Source organism: Trachurus japonicus, chromosome 16 (genome assembly GCF_045865225.1).
Source record: "Trachurus japonicus isolate A0001 chromosome 16, Traja_1.0".
Classification (NCBI taxonomy): Eukaryota; Metazoa; Chordata; class Actinopteri; order Carangiformes; family Carangidae; genus Trachurus; species Trachurus japonicus.
This window is the reverse complement of record NC_140922.1, coordinates 14,461,889-14,477,853: the sequence shown is the minus strand read 5'-3', so window position 1 is coordinate 14,477,853 and position 15,965 is coordinate 14,461,889. Positions and strand designations below refer to the sequence as shown.

General features: G+C 40.8%; 2 protein-coding genes across 2 annotated transcripts; both read right to left on the bottom strand.

The window, feature by feature from the left end:
- Positions 1–2,379: 2,379 nt before the first annotated feature.
- Positions 2,380–7,011, bottom strand: has1 (hyaluronan synthase 1). The gene is made up of 5 exons (XM_085801816.1): positions 6,875–7,011; positions 4,758–5,466; positions 4,406–4,631; positions 4,127–4,259; positions 2,380–4,002 (listed from the first exon to the last, which is right to left on the bottom strand). The coding sequence occupies exons 2-5, from the start codon at positions 5,451–5,453 to the stop codon at positions 3,327–3,329; spliced, it is 1,731 nt and encodes a 576-aa protein (XP_085657942.1). The 5' UTR covers positions 5,454–5,466; positions 6,875–7,011; the 3' UTR covers positions 2,380–3,326.
- Positions 7,012–13,609: 6,598 nt separating this feature from the next.
- LOC146972059 (trypsin-3-like) lies at positions 13,610–14,906 on the bottom strand. Its single transcript, XM_085801848.1, has 5 exons — positions 14,815–14,906; positions 14,508–14,661; positions 14,114–14,376; positions 13,899–14,035; positions 13,610–13,806 (listed from the first exon to the last, which is right to left on the bottom strand). The coding sequence occupies exons 1-5, from the start codon at positions 14,852–14,854 to the stop codon at positions 13,657–13,659; spliced, it is 744 nt and encodes a 247-aa protein (XP_085657974.1). The 5' UTR covers positions 14,855–14,906; the 3' UTR covers positions 13,610–13,656.
- Positions 14,907–15,965: the final 1,059 nt, after the last annotated feature.

Sequence of the window (15,965 nt, the reverse complement as noted above, 5' to 3'; positions counted from 1 at the left end):
GCACAGAAACGGATTTATTTTACCGACTAACCTCAGAGATCTAAAATGATAACTGTGTGGTTTACAGTTTGGGCGGAATATCTGTGGATATTAGAGACCAAACATGCTCTGAAATCTGATGAGTAACGTTGATGCAGCTCTTGAGGAAATCCAGACATTTTTACTCATGTGAGAAAAGAATCTTGCCAACCAAACTACCGTTACTTCCAGCAGCAGTGGTTATGATGAGTCACTGACTATCTGCTGGAAAGTCAACAACAATGGTGAACGTTGCATTGTTTCAGAAATGTTTCCAATGTTACCAGTGGTGTTGTGGTCACAGAGTCAACATATTGTGTAAACTCCCACTTACACTTTGAACAGCTGTTGCAAAAAAAAATCTATTATGATATAAGAAGCGAGGTGTAAAGCTTAGATGAGCAAAATGTTTGACTGTTTGTCTGGCTTCCATCAGTTGTGCGCCAAAGAAACAGCCAAAGAACCAGTTGTCTGTCTTGATAAGTTGTGATGCAGGACAATTTTCTACAGTGGTAGAAAAAGTATTCAGAGCTTTTATTTGCACTGAAACACCAGTTCAACATTTAAAAACTGTAGCAGAGGGAAACCAGGAACCATACATACACCATCTCCATGATTGCATTTGTGGCTCTGATAATAGAGCTGAAAAGGAATGATTGACTTCTATAGCTATTTCATAGAGCTAACTCAGTGCTAACAAGCCTGAGTTTGAGAGGTGCATTTAACCAAATATCACTCAGTAAAGACTTAGCAGGTAAAAATCACCATGTTTTGAATCATATTTATAGTAACATCTGGGATGTTTGTGGTCTTAACCTACTTTACTATCAAAGACCGGACCATCAACAGGCCATGCCCATGGCCCGCACCCGTCTCCTGGCTCCTGGCTCCTAGCTTCTAGCTTCTAGCTCCTTTGGAGAGATGGACACAGAGTCTCCAACTCTCTGAGGGAGACAGGGGGGGCAAAAATATCTTCTTCTTCTTCTTCTTCTTCTTCTTCTTCTTCTTCTTCTTCTTCTCATGCGGAGCCATAATGCATGTGACATAACCCAGACCAAACCCAAGGAAGCCACTGTCAATCTTAGAAATAATAAACTCTTGTGAGTTTCTTATACCCATATAGCTGTAATAATACAATTTTGACTGAGAATTCATCCACACCTAACATAAGAATGTATAGACACACTTGACATTTTCTTGACAATAATGCACTCAGGTGTCTGTGTACTCATGACCACTCAGGCTTATGCAACAGGGAACATTTATGATGTTATTGAACATAAACATGTGCCTGTTTATTTAGTCCTGCATATTGACTGTCAGTGGAGTTGCTAAACCACTGCTTCTTCTCCAACAAAAACATATGACAGCTCTACAAAACAGGGAGTCACCCCCTCTGAACCTTTACAGCACTCTAAAACTACAAACAACAGCTCCATCCTACATATTATGTAAAAAGAACTTTTCCGTGCAAAACAAAGATGTTCGTCACAACGTCAGATCATTAACTTGAATGTAATTATAAAGCCTCTGTCCCACCCAGCTTATGCTGACAGCTGCTCCTTAAAGCATCACTAGTATGACTATACATATACAATACTATACAATATTTACACTCTTCAAATCATAAACCAAAGAGGTGTAATGGAATATTTTTCAGTTGTGGTCCTTATATACAGTGGGGAAAATAAATATTTGATACCCTGCTGATTTTGTAAGTTTGCTCCCCCATTAAGAAATTGGCAGTCTATAGTTTTTATGGTTAGTTTAACAGAGAGAGACAGAATATCAACAAAACATCCAGAAATAATATAAGCATATAAAGGTTCTAAATTAATTTACATTTGATCAAGTGAAATAAGCAAAAAAAAATCAGCAGGGGTTCAAATACTTATTCTACCCTGTGTATTTTATTGTAATAGATTAACTGTTCATGACAAGAATATGAACAAAAAATGATCAGATATTGGGTACCACAACAACCATAATTGCCATAAATACATTAAACCAATACACACATTTCTCAGCAAAATAGATTACAAACTGAATTTCAAAAGGAGGGTTAGGGTGAAATGCTACAAAGCTGACAGATAACGGTATAAGGTGTGAAATCTAATCATTCATAAATCTGTGTTTATATGAAGTTAATGGCACTGCACTGTATTGTACCATGAACATGTGCCACTTATTTCCAGTGGATGTTAGCAACGATGTTCACGCTGATACAGAAGAAGAATGCCTAATTAGAGCTGATGTTATTTTTTCCTTGCAAATAGTACACAGTAGGTACAACACATATCTTTCTTTGGCATTAGACATATTTATTTATTTGTGATTTAGATCCAAATAAAACACAATTATGCATGTTAGAAAAAATATTTTATTTCTCACCCCTCCCCAGACCATCAGTTTGTTCACATTTTCAGACATTTTCCAGCCATTAGAACAACTTACAACAAGTGTATTATTTAGAAAATATACAAAATGGACACATCTTTGTCCTTTATCTTCTGTAATAAAAAAAAATAAAGAAAGTGCATCATATAAAGAAGGTCCATACTTCACATATCACAAGTAGTGTACAGCAAATAAGTATAATATTTAATGAAACTGTTTTTAATTGACTCCATCTCCGGTCCTCAGCCACAGTATCACTGCCAATTATGTCAATTTTTCTCGAAGAGGTATGGTATCTCCAACTTGTACATTTTACCCACAGTACAATAACTGCATTTTTCTCTATTTTCAAGTAAATCTACAGCAGAACCAAGTGCCGGCCCAGGATCCAGTGCAATACCAGTAACAGTGCTGAAGAAATGGTCACTGAAGTGGCACAGTGAGTTGCTTCTGTTCTAAATACACATATGTGAACATATGTCTTACTATTTTTTAAATACACCAAACCCAGAATCCTACACCCTTTAAAACAAAAATGTTCACTAAAAAACAGTTTTCCCATCTTTGGATATCATGAATAAATAATTGATTAAAGGCTGTCTCTATTATCATCTGATAGAGAGAAACCTGAGAAGTGTGCACGAGTCAAAAAGCCTTCAGTACAGTTTCACAAAAATGCTCAACATCTCCATTTGAACCAAACATGTGTCCTCATATATTAGTTATATATTTGTCACTTGGTACCATTATTACCAATATTTATTCTTCTTGTTGGTGCTGTAGCTGCATAAAATGTCTTTGTCCATTTACTAAAACACAACACACAATAAATTAAGAAATCAAGTTCATAAAATAAAGTAAATAGTCAAATTCAAATACATCAACTTCTTCGGTGTAGTTCTTCACTAAGCCTACACAGTCACTTTGTATGTTTGGGAGCGATTCCTACATAACCTGCGGAACCAAATCCAGTAGAGGAACATCATAAGCAGCCAGTAGCAAATGTAAGCCACACAGCCAAAGACAAGAAACTGAGTTTCCATAATCTTGGCTGGAGTGGACCAGTCCAGTTGACTCTCCCTGTAGATTGTGTATCCGAGCCCACCTAGTAAAATGGCTGCCCACACAGACAAAGGGAGAAGGGGTATGTAGTTTCCTACCATTTTACGTCTCCCTGATGTTCCCCAGCTGCTTTTGTTCATGGTAATAATGGCAAAATACTTAGCAGGCAGCATGCTGGTCATGTAGAGGGCTGAGTAGAGCGACATAAACACCATGATGAAGTTTCTGCGCAGGATGCAGGCGTAAGCTGCTTTCACTAACCCAATCAGCTGGATGCAACACAGGATCCAGAGGATGTCCCACAGCGTGCCAGTCCAAAACAGCTGGATGATAGTGGCGGTGACAAAGAAGGGGAATACACCTGAGATTATGGACTCGTACGTCATCCAGAGGTGGTGCTTGTGCCACCACATTGCATTGTAGAGCCACTCACGGAAGTAGGATTTTGTCCAGCGAGTTTGCTGGTTCAGCCAGCGCAGAAACTGAGCAGGTGTCTCTGTGTAGCATTTGGAGCAGGCCGTGTATCTGAGGAAAAGGATCAGAAAATGGCATAAGAACTCTTTCCTGTTCATCACATTTTAATATCATCTGATGTGTGATCTGTTTCCTTTGTAATTTCTGTACATAACAACGGTGAGTGGGTTCTTACTTTGTGGCGTAGCCCATGCTCAGCATTCGGTTGGTGAGATGTCTGTCGTCACCAAATGTGCAGTGAGTTCCCAAAAATTTCTGATTGTACCAAGACTCGAGAAACTGCTGGAGGAGGTCGTTCCTGTACAGACCTTCATGGAGCCATTTAAGGAGCCACAGATAAAGAAAAAAGAAATATTAGTTACAACGGGGTACAGTTCTGCATTAAAGATACGACTGCTGCTGCCTCGTTCACCAATGAACCTACTACATACAGTAGAAAAGACTTTTTACTCACCCAAAGGCCCACTAATGCAGGACACACAGTTGAAGAAGGACTGGCAGGCTCTCTCAATGTTGAAAGCCATCCAGTATCTCAGGCTGCTCATGAAGCTGATGTATGAGTCTTTCATGTTGAGGATCATCACATCTCCTCCCACAGCGCCGTACTTGGTGTTGCTCTCCAGCACCTTACACAGCTCCAATGTGGCCAGGGGGTCCAGCTTAGTGTCAGAGTCACACACCTGGGGAAGGAGAAAGAGATTTAGGACATTAATATTGGGCAACATTGTCTTTTTTTTTTTTTGTTTAATTTCAAATTATCTTAGCTGAAGAAATACTTTAGGATATAAATGAGAATAAATAGATACCTGTATATAGTCGACTGCTGATCCAAGTGCTTTAAATGCCGTGTACATCACTTCCCGTTTGCCGCCCCATTTCTGCATGATGCAAACACATCTCTGGCTCTGGATCAAGTGCTCTACCTCTTTTCGCTGTGGATCTTCGAATATAACATTATCAGCGTCCCCTCCTGGGCCCATCGCTGCCACTTTGTCCACATTCTGGCCAGCCTGGGTGGGGTCCCATGTATGGTAGTTGTTTTTCCACACAAAACAACCAGGATCCTCGTCTGCAAACACCTCTCTGAACATCTCCATCATATATCTGTCATCGTCTGAGTTCCCATCTACCACCATGATGATGCGCAGCAGCTCGGGAGGATACTTGAGACCCTTGATGGAGTTAAGGCACTCTCTGAGATAGACAGGGTCCTCCTGGTAAGCTGATATTGTGAGGCCAATGGTTTTGGTGAAGGTGCACGCATCTGTGCGGGCTTTCATTCGCCGGTGCTCCAAGAAAGCAAAGAAGCTCTGGACCAGCACGTGGAGAGAGAGGAGTAGTCCATAAAAGCCAAAGGAGATGATCCCATACATAGACGTCACTAGCTGGAAACCCTGAACATAGGCCCAAACCATCACAACCAGGACCACCAGAGCAAAGAGGAAAGTGAAGATGGCACGAAGTGCTGAGCCCAGCTTCTTCAGTAAAGGTTTCAGTTCCATTGTGGTTTTTTACCTTGAAGATAAATAAAGACAACACATCTCAGTATAGCTTGTACATGTGTGAAGGATGGATTCCTGCTGTCAATTGTTATACTAAAAATATACACAAATGCTCATGGTGGAGTGGTTCCCCCTGGAACCTTGTTTGAAATGTATCTCCTCAGGCATATTTTAACCTACATATTTCATTCAAGACTTAAATTGGTCACAAGACTTTCAGCTATTAAGGTTATGTGCAACTTTTTATGTTTTTTATGATGTGCCATCTCATTTTCGAGGTGGTCCTTAATAACAACAAAAACACAAAACAGGAGTTCAGTCATCAATGGTACAGATTCATAATAGAAAGTGAACACAAAACATGATACAATAGAGACACAGACGCCCATTCACACACACTCACACACTACAATGCTCCACCAATCCTAGCTGCCCCCACCGATGAAGTTTCCTGCTCTTTTTTGAAACATTTTTAAGTTTATAATGGGTGTGTATTGCATCTGACAAGCAGAGGCTAGAGTGGGTGATATCATCGCTAGAGTGGGAGAGGGTCTGAGACCCGACTGAAATTTTTCCCTTTACGTCGTCCACCTCACCACAACTTACACCCCAGCTGCACGCAGGATTTTTCCACAGCTGTAGACGAATGTAGTGTCTTTCGGACAATGAGCTTGAAAGCAGGGAGACTTTCGAACTCTGAGCTTCTTAAAGTGATGCCAGTCATACTCCGCTGCCCATTAACCACAAGATATTATCAAATACTGATTACTTTAGAAAAAAGTTGAAGTTGAAGTTTTTTTGAAAAAAACTCACAACTGTTTCCACAGTTTTTACTCTTGAAACATCAAAATGACATGTATGTTTAGGAAGACCACTCTCTCCCATACATGTAGCCTATTGGCAAAATTACCATGGCAACCTCTTCAACAGGTGTTTCAGCTCATTAGGAACAATCTAAAGTCCAACACACACACGCACTTACACACACAGGTTGACAGCTCCCTAAATGCCATTGTTCAAAGAGACATGGTGATGTGTCTTCAGCTGTTACACTTTTGTTTTGTTTTTTTGTTGTTGTTTTTTAAAGCTGTCAGTTTCCAATGTCTAACTATTTGAGTTTGTGTAGACTTTAACTTTTTCAATTATATAAATTCTGGCTCCAACACATGTGAAAAGCAAACCAGTAGCGTAAATCTAAAAATCTGTTTTTATTCAAGTTTGTATTTCTTTGAATAATTGCATCATGCAATAATTCTACACAATCCATTTGTTTTCATTTAAATTAGGAACCATTTCTATATATTAAAATAAATTGCACCATATTAATATTTTTTTCAGTTAATTAGTAATATAACAATAATAAAAAATAATAAGAAGAAGAAAAACATGACTAAACAAATGATAAAAATAAATGACCCTACCTGATGTTACGTTCCCCAGATTTTAAATGTGCGTGACATCCACTCGATGTTTCTCTTGTCTGGCAACTTGGCCAGGAGTTGGTTGTCTTTATATCCAACTAGGATGAGGATGGGATGGAGCCATGTGCGCGCTATTTCTGTCTTGGGGCGTTTATCACTCCAGTGCGCCCCCGCTGACTCAGCCGTGCGTCAGGAGAAAGGCGGGGTTCCGCTGCCAAGGTATCAATGTGAGCGATGCAGAGACCTCCTTTGTTGTTTCTTTTACCTCATCGTCGCGATGTAAAGTTTGTGACCTCCCACGTGTTTCCCAACGAAGCAAACTTTTCGTGGCAGGAGCTTCAACTCACAGTGTAGAACAGTGGAGATAATGAGGAATGTTTATTTGCTGTTATTCTATCCATCACATCCATCCCAAATCTAATATATTTACCTGATATTATTTCATTCATGAATTTGATTTCATTTGACTTATATCTCCAATGTATCAGCTATACCTTAGAGATGCTATATTTTTATTACACATAGCATATCAGCAGATTAGGCAGCTGGCAGAAGCTGTGCGATCATCATCATACTGAAGGTGGAGGTATTCAATTGACCTTGGGGTGGGAAAAGAGAAGTTGCTTCTGCAGTCAAGCTGATCCGATGTTGCCCTCTGCTGGTTCCTATCTGAAACTGCAGGCAAGAAAAAAGGAGGCAAGACACAAGCATGGTGGAAGACTTAAAGCTGAGAGTAGAAGGAAATCTCGTCTCTGTGCCACTAATCTCTGACTTCAAAAGACAAAAGCTGTCCCACGTGGTTTTCTGAGCTGCTGCCACTGTCCTAATTAAACCGTGATGACATCCCAGCAGAGTTTCTTTACAGGGAAGTCTGTTCATGAGGGTCCACACCCTTTAGCCACAGGAGCTGGCCTGAGCCGTCAACATGCTCCATGTCAGACCCTAAATAGAAGCCGCCACCAGGCAGCTGATGTCATGTATGGAGGCTGTGCCAGTGTTTAGGGGACGATGACCTGACTTGCCTTTACGGGACATGTTATTATATTCAGGGGTTTCTCCATGATGACACATTGCTATTTCATCATCATATTACTATCAGTATTATAATCTTGTTTATAGGGGGTGGTCAAATGATGTTTGATGAGAATCTAATGGATTTTAATGTTAGCTTTTCCTATGCACTATGCAGTATGACATCATTGTAGCATCCATCCATCAGCCATGTTTATCCTTAGGATCGCTGGAGCGGTGACAGGGAGTGTTGTAATGTTGTTTTGTTGAATCTTTTCTTTTTTTTACTTAATGATAATTTGGTTAGTATTCAGTCATTAAGCTTATTTAAGGCTTATTTTCTTTTATTTCCTTTTTATTACTTGGTTTATTTTGTGTATTTGTTCAGAGGTCTCGGCCAAACTCCTGGTTTGTTCTGCCTTGTGGTTTGTTCCGTCTGGCATGTGATTGCAGAGTCTGAGGGTTCAGCGGCCAAAGCTCTGTGGCCACGTCAGGTGCATGTACAGTAAAGGACACTTCAGAGGGATAAAGGCTCTTCTTAACCATTGGGCCATAAGTATCTCATAAATGCGGTTTGTGGAACTCTGTATGATTCAAAACATGGGACATCTGTGCTGCCAGAATCAACATCCTGTCCAAGGCCATGTTTTGAAAAAAACAAGAAATGCGCAGCATTCAGCATGCTTCTCAGCAACGAGAGCTGTATTTTGTATACTATAGGTTGAGTCCTCAGAAACCTCGTTAGGCCCCAGTCTTTATTCAGTGGTCAAGTAAATGCCTGATGACTCACTCCTCCTCTCCCCGCCACACCCAAGCAACCAAAATCCACTTACAAATCATTTTGGGATTTTATGATGGAGTATCCTCATATGTGCACCTGATGCTGTTTTATTTTCACACAGATGTTACAGAACAGCGTCCTTCTCGAAGGATTCAAGACATACAACTCTCTGTAAATATTCACCTGTGTATTCATTTTAATCCAACTCAAACTGACTGCACAAATATTGCTAATCAGGTTGAACCAACACACTGTGCAACTCCAGTTGTAATCTCATTTAGCTTTAGTGACAATTAGACAAGTTTCTGAAAAGTAAACTGGCTAAGTGCAATTATTGTCCCAGTGCTCAATACACACTGATTATGGAGTGTGCAAAATGCTGTGCTCTTTCAACCCACAGAGAGCAGTGTAGCTGCATTTTCCGGCCTCTGAGATACAGTTAATGTCATTGGTTCCTCAACTGTTATGTTTTTTTCTGAGGCATCCTCGAGCAAGAAACATGTCCCTCCCCATTCCCCTGAAGTTGTTCAGAGTTTGTAGACTCTCAGTGAGGCACCTAGACAGTATTACGCTCTTGCAGTTGCCGCACTTGCCATTTACAGTCAATCTACAAAGCTATGAATCATGCCAGTGACTCAAGAAGCTTTTCAAGTGCTCACACTACTTGTTAAAGACACTTCTCAGCCGAAGCCTCAGTCTGTCAGGTTACTGTAATGCAGTGTCTGGATGGGACTTTCTCTAAATTAGCCACCACCCACACGGAAATAACCTATATAGCCTACGTTTTAATATAGGTTTGAATATAGTGACATACATAAAATTGGCCATTTTCATATATACGCCCTCACTTAGTGTTTTCTGTGTAGAAAAAAAACCCCAAAACAAATAAATAAACAATGACCAACATGATCCTAAATTGTGTATAGTCACACATACAGCAGATACTGCAGCAGGAATGCTCTCACGCCACATTTTTAATTAGATGTGTGGCACAAATGCCGGCGCGTTTGCGCGACCGTCTCAATATGTTTTTTTTGTTTTTGTTCATATTTCGGTCATTCACGCAGTAGAAATGCGGTTCAACTACTGTGATCGGGAGACTCTCCTCAAATACGCACGGCCTTGACGACCTGTCAATCAAAATAACTGTGAAGCGCTTCGAGTCGTTCAGAGAGAGAGAGAGAGAGAGAGAAGTAGTGAGGATGATGACGGTGCTTCAGAGGTTGAAAGTTCTGACTAATTTGATGAGGAAGATTATGAAAAAAGAAGAGAGTTGAGACTTCAGCCTGCTCAGCCTGCTCAGGGCCAGTGGGCCACAGCTCCAGATCAGCTCCAGCTCTGTATTCAGACCTGCTGAGCTCTCAAACTAGTTTTTGTTGTTGTTGTTTTTTACCTCTCAAACAGTACCACAGTGACAACACATATTGGGTACATTATATAGGCTAAATATTGCCTACATTTTGTGTGTATTTTGTCTATTTAGTTGATATTTGGAGAAAATGTCTCATTTAGGGCTACACACATCTCATGAAGTTTGAAATGTAACGTGAAGTCAATATTTAGCTTCTGTTATCCCACATTTGATACATTTGGTGAGAATGACAGTTAGGTCTAACATTTATGCTCAAAAAGCAATTTCACAAATTTTTTTCTATACTTATAGCCTTATATCATACAGTATATTCCACTGCTTTTGTGAAGCCCAGACTTTCGTATACCCATTTCAAGCACCACAACAGTTTGTTCTCATGATTGTGAAGAGACTAATTTTTTCATGTCTTCACTCAGGATTTACTCAATGCAATTTTACTGATTGTTGTGCAAGTTGTGTATCTCAGGGTCAGAGCAACTAAGGGCAACTAAGGAGAAATAAAGAAGCAAAGAAACAAATGATATAGATTTGTCACCTTTTTTAATCACTAATCCTATTTACATGCAAATCTATGTCCACCCGATGAAGCCCAATAATTAGTAGATGTTTTGCTGTTTCTATCAGCTTCATACCATACCTGCCCCCCCAAGGAGAGTGAGAAGAAAGAAAAGCCTCATGCCTTCTGTCTGTTTGGCTGGCAGATTAATGTGCCCTCTCGCTCTTAGTTTCACGTATTTCAGTCCTCTTATCTCTTTTTTCTCAAGGTCTTCTATCGTCACAGGTACACCTCAAACACTAAACATGTGTTACATTTCCCCAGTGCTTTAATGCACAGCATTTAAGACTGAAACGCACTATAGTTCAGTACTGTGAAAATAACCTGGGGAGGGGGTCTTTAAAGAAAAAACGATCTGAATTGACATTTAGAATTATCCGTTCACTCAGTTCACATTGTGTTTGTTTTATGTTTTTTTTTTCTTTCGTATACAGTGATTCGAGGAGATTCTGAGTAACTCTTCAACTTTTTTTCTTTCGTATACAGTGATTCGAGGAGATTCTGAGTAACTCTTCAACTAAGCAAATGATGGAAAGATCTTTATCTTGTTTGTTTCTATATGTAGTATGTTTTCTATTGGATGTCCACTTATCAGCAACCTGCTGCCTGGAAAGTACATTTCGACACTATAGACTGTAAAAAGAATGGCCGTAGCGTCCGTGACGTCACCCTGGTTTTGGGGAGTCGTTTTTGTGACTCAAATATGGCGGCCTGAACAGCGCCATGTTGGATTGGCCGGCCGAGAACCCGCCCATTGGCCTCGAAGCAGCTGTCCACGGAGCTGCTCGACCTGTCACTCAACGTTTCCGCGCCCTAATTGGCCAGAATTTTAACCTAATAACAGTAAAACGGTAGAGTTAAAAAAAAATTCACCCCCCTCAGAGTGTCTGCGGGGGTAGAAACTATCGATTGAGACGAAAAAACGTTCTGACACCAGGCTTTTAACATGTTTACTGAGGATGCAAAGTCGGCGATTTTAACATGGGGGTCTATGGGGAATGCTCCCTTCTGACACCAGCCCCCAGAGGAATTCGAGGGGATTGCAGTTTTTTGAACGCGGAAGTGAGCTTCACTTCTCAGACCGACAACTGCCCCCTTGGGTGATACCAAAAGTGTACCTGGTTGCAGGTACTGCGTGCTAGTGGAAACACGCAAATAGCGCCATAAAACTAAAAGAAAGACGTAATGGCTTTTCGTCAGGGAGTAGGCTACTTCCCCGATAAGAGAAACTGCTGATACTATCACATTTTCTAACCACATCATATTTACCAATGTAACAACTACTGAGTGTGTGAAAAAACATGAAAATATCAACACCTCCATATCTTGTATTGCAACATATGGTATCACCTCAGCCCTGGTTCCAAGCGAGCCGAAGCGTTACTAAAACGTGACGTCAGCCGACTTTCTCTAAATTAGCCACCACCCACACGGAAAGAACCTATACGTTTTAATATAGGTTTGAATATATGTGACATACATAAAATTGGCCAATTTCATATATACGCCCTCACTTAGTGTTTTCTGTGTAAAAAAAAAACCCCAAAACAAATAAATAAACAATGACAAACATGTTCCTAAATTGTGTCACACACACAGCAGATACTGCAGCAGGAATGCTCTCACGCCACATTTTTAATTAGATGTGTGGCACAAATGCCGGCGCGTTTGCCCGACCGTCTCGATATGTTTTTTTTGTTTTTGTTCATATTTCGGTCATTCACGCAGTAGAAATGCGGTTCAACTACTGTGATCGGGAGACTCTCCTCAATACGCACGGCCTTGACGACCTGTCAATCAAAACAACTGTGAAGCGCTTCGAGTCGTTCAGAGAGAGAGAGAGAGAGAGAGAGAAGTAGTGAGGATGATGACGGTGCTTCAGAGGTTGAAAGTTCTGACTAATTTGATGAGGAAGATTATGAAAAAAGAGGAGAGAGTTGAGACTTCAGCCTGTTCAGACTGCAGGGCCAGTGGGCCACAGCTCCAGCTCTGTATTCAGACCTGCTGAGCTCTCAAACTAGTTTTTGTTGTTGTTGTTTTTTACCTCTCAAACAGTACCACAGTGACAACACATATTGGGTACATTATATAGGCTAAATATTGTACATTTTGTGTGTATTTTGTCTGTTTAGTTGATATTTGGAGAAAATGTCTCATTTAGGGCTACACACATCTCATGAAGTTTGAAATGTAACGTGAAGTCAATATTTAGCTTCTGTTATCCCACATTTGATACATTTGGTGAGAATGACAGTTAGGTCTAACATTTATGCTCAAAAAGCAATTTCACAATTTTTTTTCTACACTTATCGCCTTATATCATACAGTATATTCCACTGCTTTTGTGAAGCCCAGACTTTCGTATACCCATTTCAAGCACCACAACAGTTTGTTCTCATGATTGTGAAGAGACTGATTTTTTCATATCTTCACCCAGGATTTACTCAATGCAATTTTACTGATTGTTGTGCAAGTTGTGTATCTCAGGGTCAGAGGGGACATAGAGATACACTGCTATGTTATCGTTATGATCATTATAATCATTGTTGGGGGGGCGCCTGAGAATAATCTCGCCTAGGGCACCAAAATGGCTAGAGCCGGCCCTGTACGCATTAATGCATATGCTATATGGTGCATATATGCACATATGGTGCATATATGCGTATATATGAGTGTGTGTGTGTGGGTGGCTGTGTGGGTGCGTGTGTGTGTGAGAGAGAGAAGAAGTGCAGTTTCACACGTTATTTGCAGTTTCACACGTTATATCCATAGATATTTGGTTTTATAGACGTTCTTATTCTAATGACCTGCATAAACCACTGTGCACATAGAATGTTGTGACACTTTACTGTGACAATTTCACATAAAATGCATAAAAATGCAGCTGCCCTATTTGTGTGTGTGTGTGTGTGTGTGTGTGTGTGTGTGTGTGTGTGTGTGTGTGTGTGTGTGTGTGCATGCATGTGTGAGACAAACTAATAGACCCATATAAACCACACTGTACACACAGCATGTCCAATAGTTGACTTTACTGATGTTGCTACATGTGAACTCTTTGCTGCTCAGCCAGATGCCATTGTGTTCTTGATCCAGGATGTGTAGTTGCAAACTTTTGTGTACACCCCGGGCTTCTTTCTCAGAGCGCAACCATGTCCCCAAGACACAACTCCCTGCAGCACACCGTCACACATCATGGGACCCCCGGAGTCTCCCTGGGGATAATAAGATGAGGTTATACACACTGATATACAGTATATGCAAGCCTATCAGTTTTGTATTTCATTAGCTGTGATCATCATGTTACCTGACAGGAGTCCTTCCCTCCCTCCAGGTAGCCAGCACAGATCATGTTTTCAGTGATTTGGAAAGGATAGGCGTTAAAGCATGTGTCATCACTCAGGAGAGGGGCATCCAGACACTGCAGCTTATCGGGGTATCTTGCTGAAAAAGACAGAAAAAAATATGCACGACTGTTCTTATGACATGAAAGCCATTAACATATTCAGCCTTTTAACTCACAGCCGTCGTTGCTGGCACGAAGACTGCCCCATCCAGAGATCTTGCACATGGTCCCATCGTTGCCACACTTTGTGGGAAGAGTTGCAGGTCGCACAAAGCTGTTCAGGGTGGCAGGGCGACTCAATTTGATAAGCATGATATCACTGTCCTGCGTGCGGGGGTTGTAGTCAGGGTGGCGGATAAATTCGGCGGACATAATGTACTGCTCAGTCCCCTCATGTTCCCAGATGTTGTGCTCTCCCAGCCGAACTTCTACATTTGACCTGGCAGGATTAAACACATTATTAAGCTCAAGAGAGATTCACAATGAAAGCAACACAACATATGTGAATCCCTTAGTGATAAGCAGCCGTTGTAGAGTTGTGGTTCAAGTGCCAGTGGTCACTTTTCTTACTTGGGTTTGCAGTGTGCGGCAGAGAGCACCCACTCGTCAGACAGAAGAGTCCCACCGCAGAAGTTGTACCCGGTGAAGAGAGACACTTGGTAGGGCACAGAGTTTTTGGGGCACTCATACCCTCCAACAATCTTGTCATCTACCTCCAGGGCAACTAAGGAGAAATAAAGAAGCAAACAAACAAATGACATAGATTTGTCACCTTTTTTAATCACTAATCCTATTTACATGCAAATCTCTGGTGTCCACCCGATGAAGCCCAATAATTAGTAGATGTTTTGCTGTTTCTATCAGCTTCATACCATACCTGCCCCCCCAAGGAGAGTGAGAAGAAAGAAAAGCCTCATGCCTTCTGTCTGTTTGGCTGGCAGATTAATGTGCCCTCTCGCTCTTAGTTTCACGTATTTCAGTCCTCTTATCTCTTTTTTCTCAAGGTCTTCTATCGTCACAGGTACACCTCAAACACTAAACATGTGTTACATTTCCCCAGTGCTTTAATGCACAGCATTTAAGACTGAAAAGCACTATAGTTCAGTACTGTGAAAATAACCTGGGGAGGGGGTCTTTAAAGAAAAAACGATCTGAATTGACATTTAGAATTATCCGTTCACTCAGTTCACATTGTGTTTGTTTTATGTTTTTTTTTTCTTTCGTATACAGTGATTCGAGGAGATTCTGAGTAACTCTTCAACTAAGCAAATGATGGAAAGATCTTTATCTTGTTTGTTTCTATATGTAGTATGTTTTCTATTGGATGTCCACTTATCAGCAACCTGCTGCCTGGAAAGTACATTTCGACACTATGTTGCAATACAAGATATGGAGGTGTTGATATTTTCATGTTACTCAGTAGTTGTTACATTGGTAAATATGATGTGGTTAGGAAATGTGATAGTATCAGCAGTTTCTCTTATCGGGGAAGTACTCCCTGACGAAAAACCATTACTTCTTTCTGTTAGTTTTAGTAACTGACGCACTGTGTCCGTTATTCACACACATCAATAACTGACACATGTAAGGTCTCTTTGCACCACTACTGATTTTTATTCAACTTGATAATTCTGGCAGTCAGATACACAATTTAAAAATGGCAGAAAGAAATGAATGTTTGTAAAGCACAACTCATCATTTCATCTCAGTCCTGTTCTGAAATCCAACTTGGTGGTCGCCAACTTCTCTGTGTCACTTTCTCTCTGGGCTGAGGTATGAAATATTTGAAGGAAGCCGAAGCACTCTCAGAGAAATACTCCAACACTGCCAAACTGCATCATTGCTGAGTCAATGTATCAGAATGGAGACGTAGTAGGGAGGCACCAGGCTCAGTTACGCATGTATGAGCATAGGTGTTTATCAGCACCAGACAGGAAAACATTTAAATGTGAGGGTACATTTACACAAACCCTGTGATTATACACTTAAGACTAGAATATAACACATTCCCATCCAGCACAGGCAAGT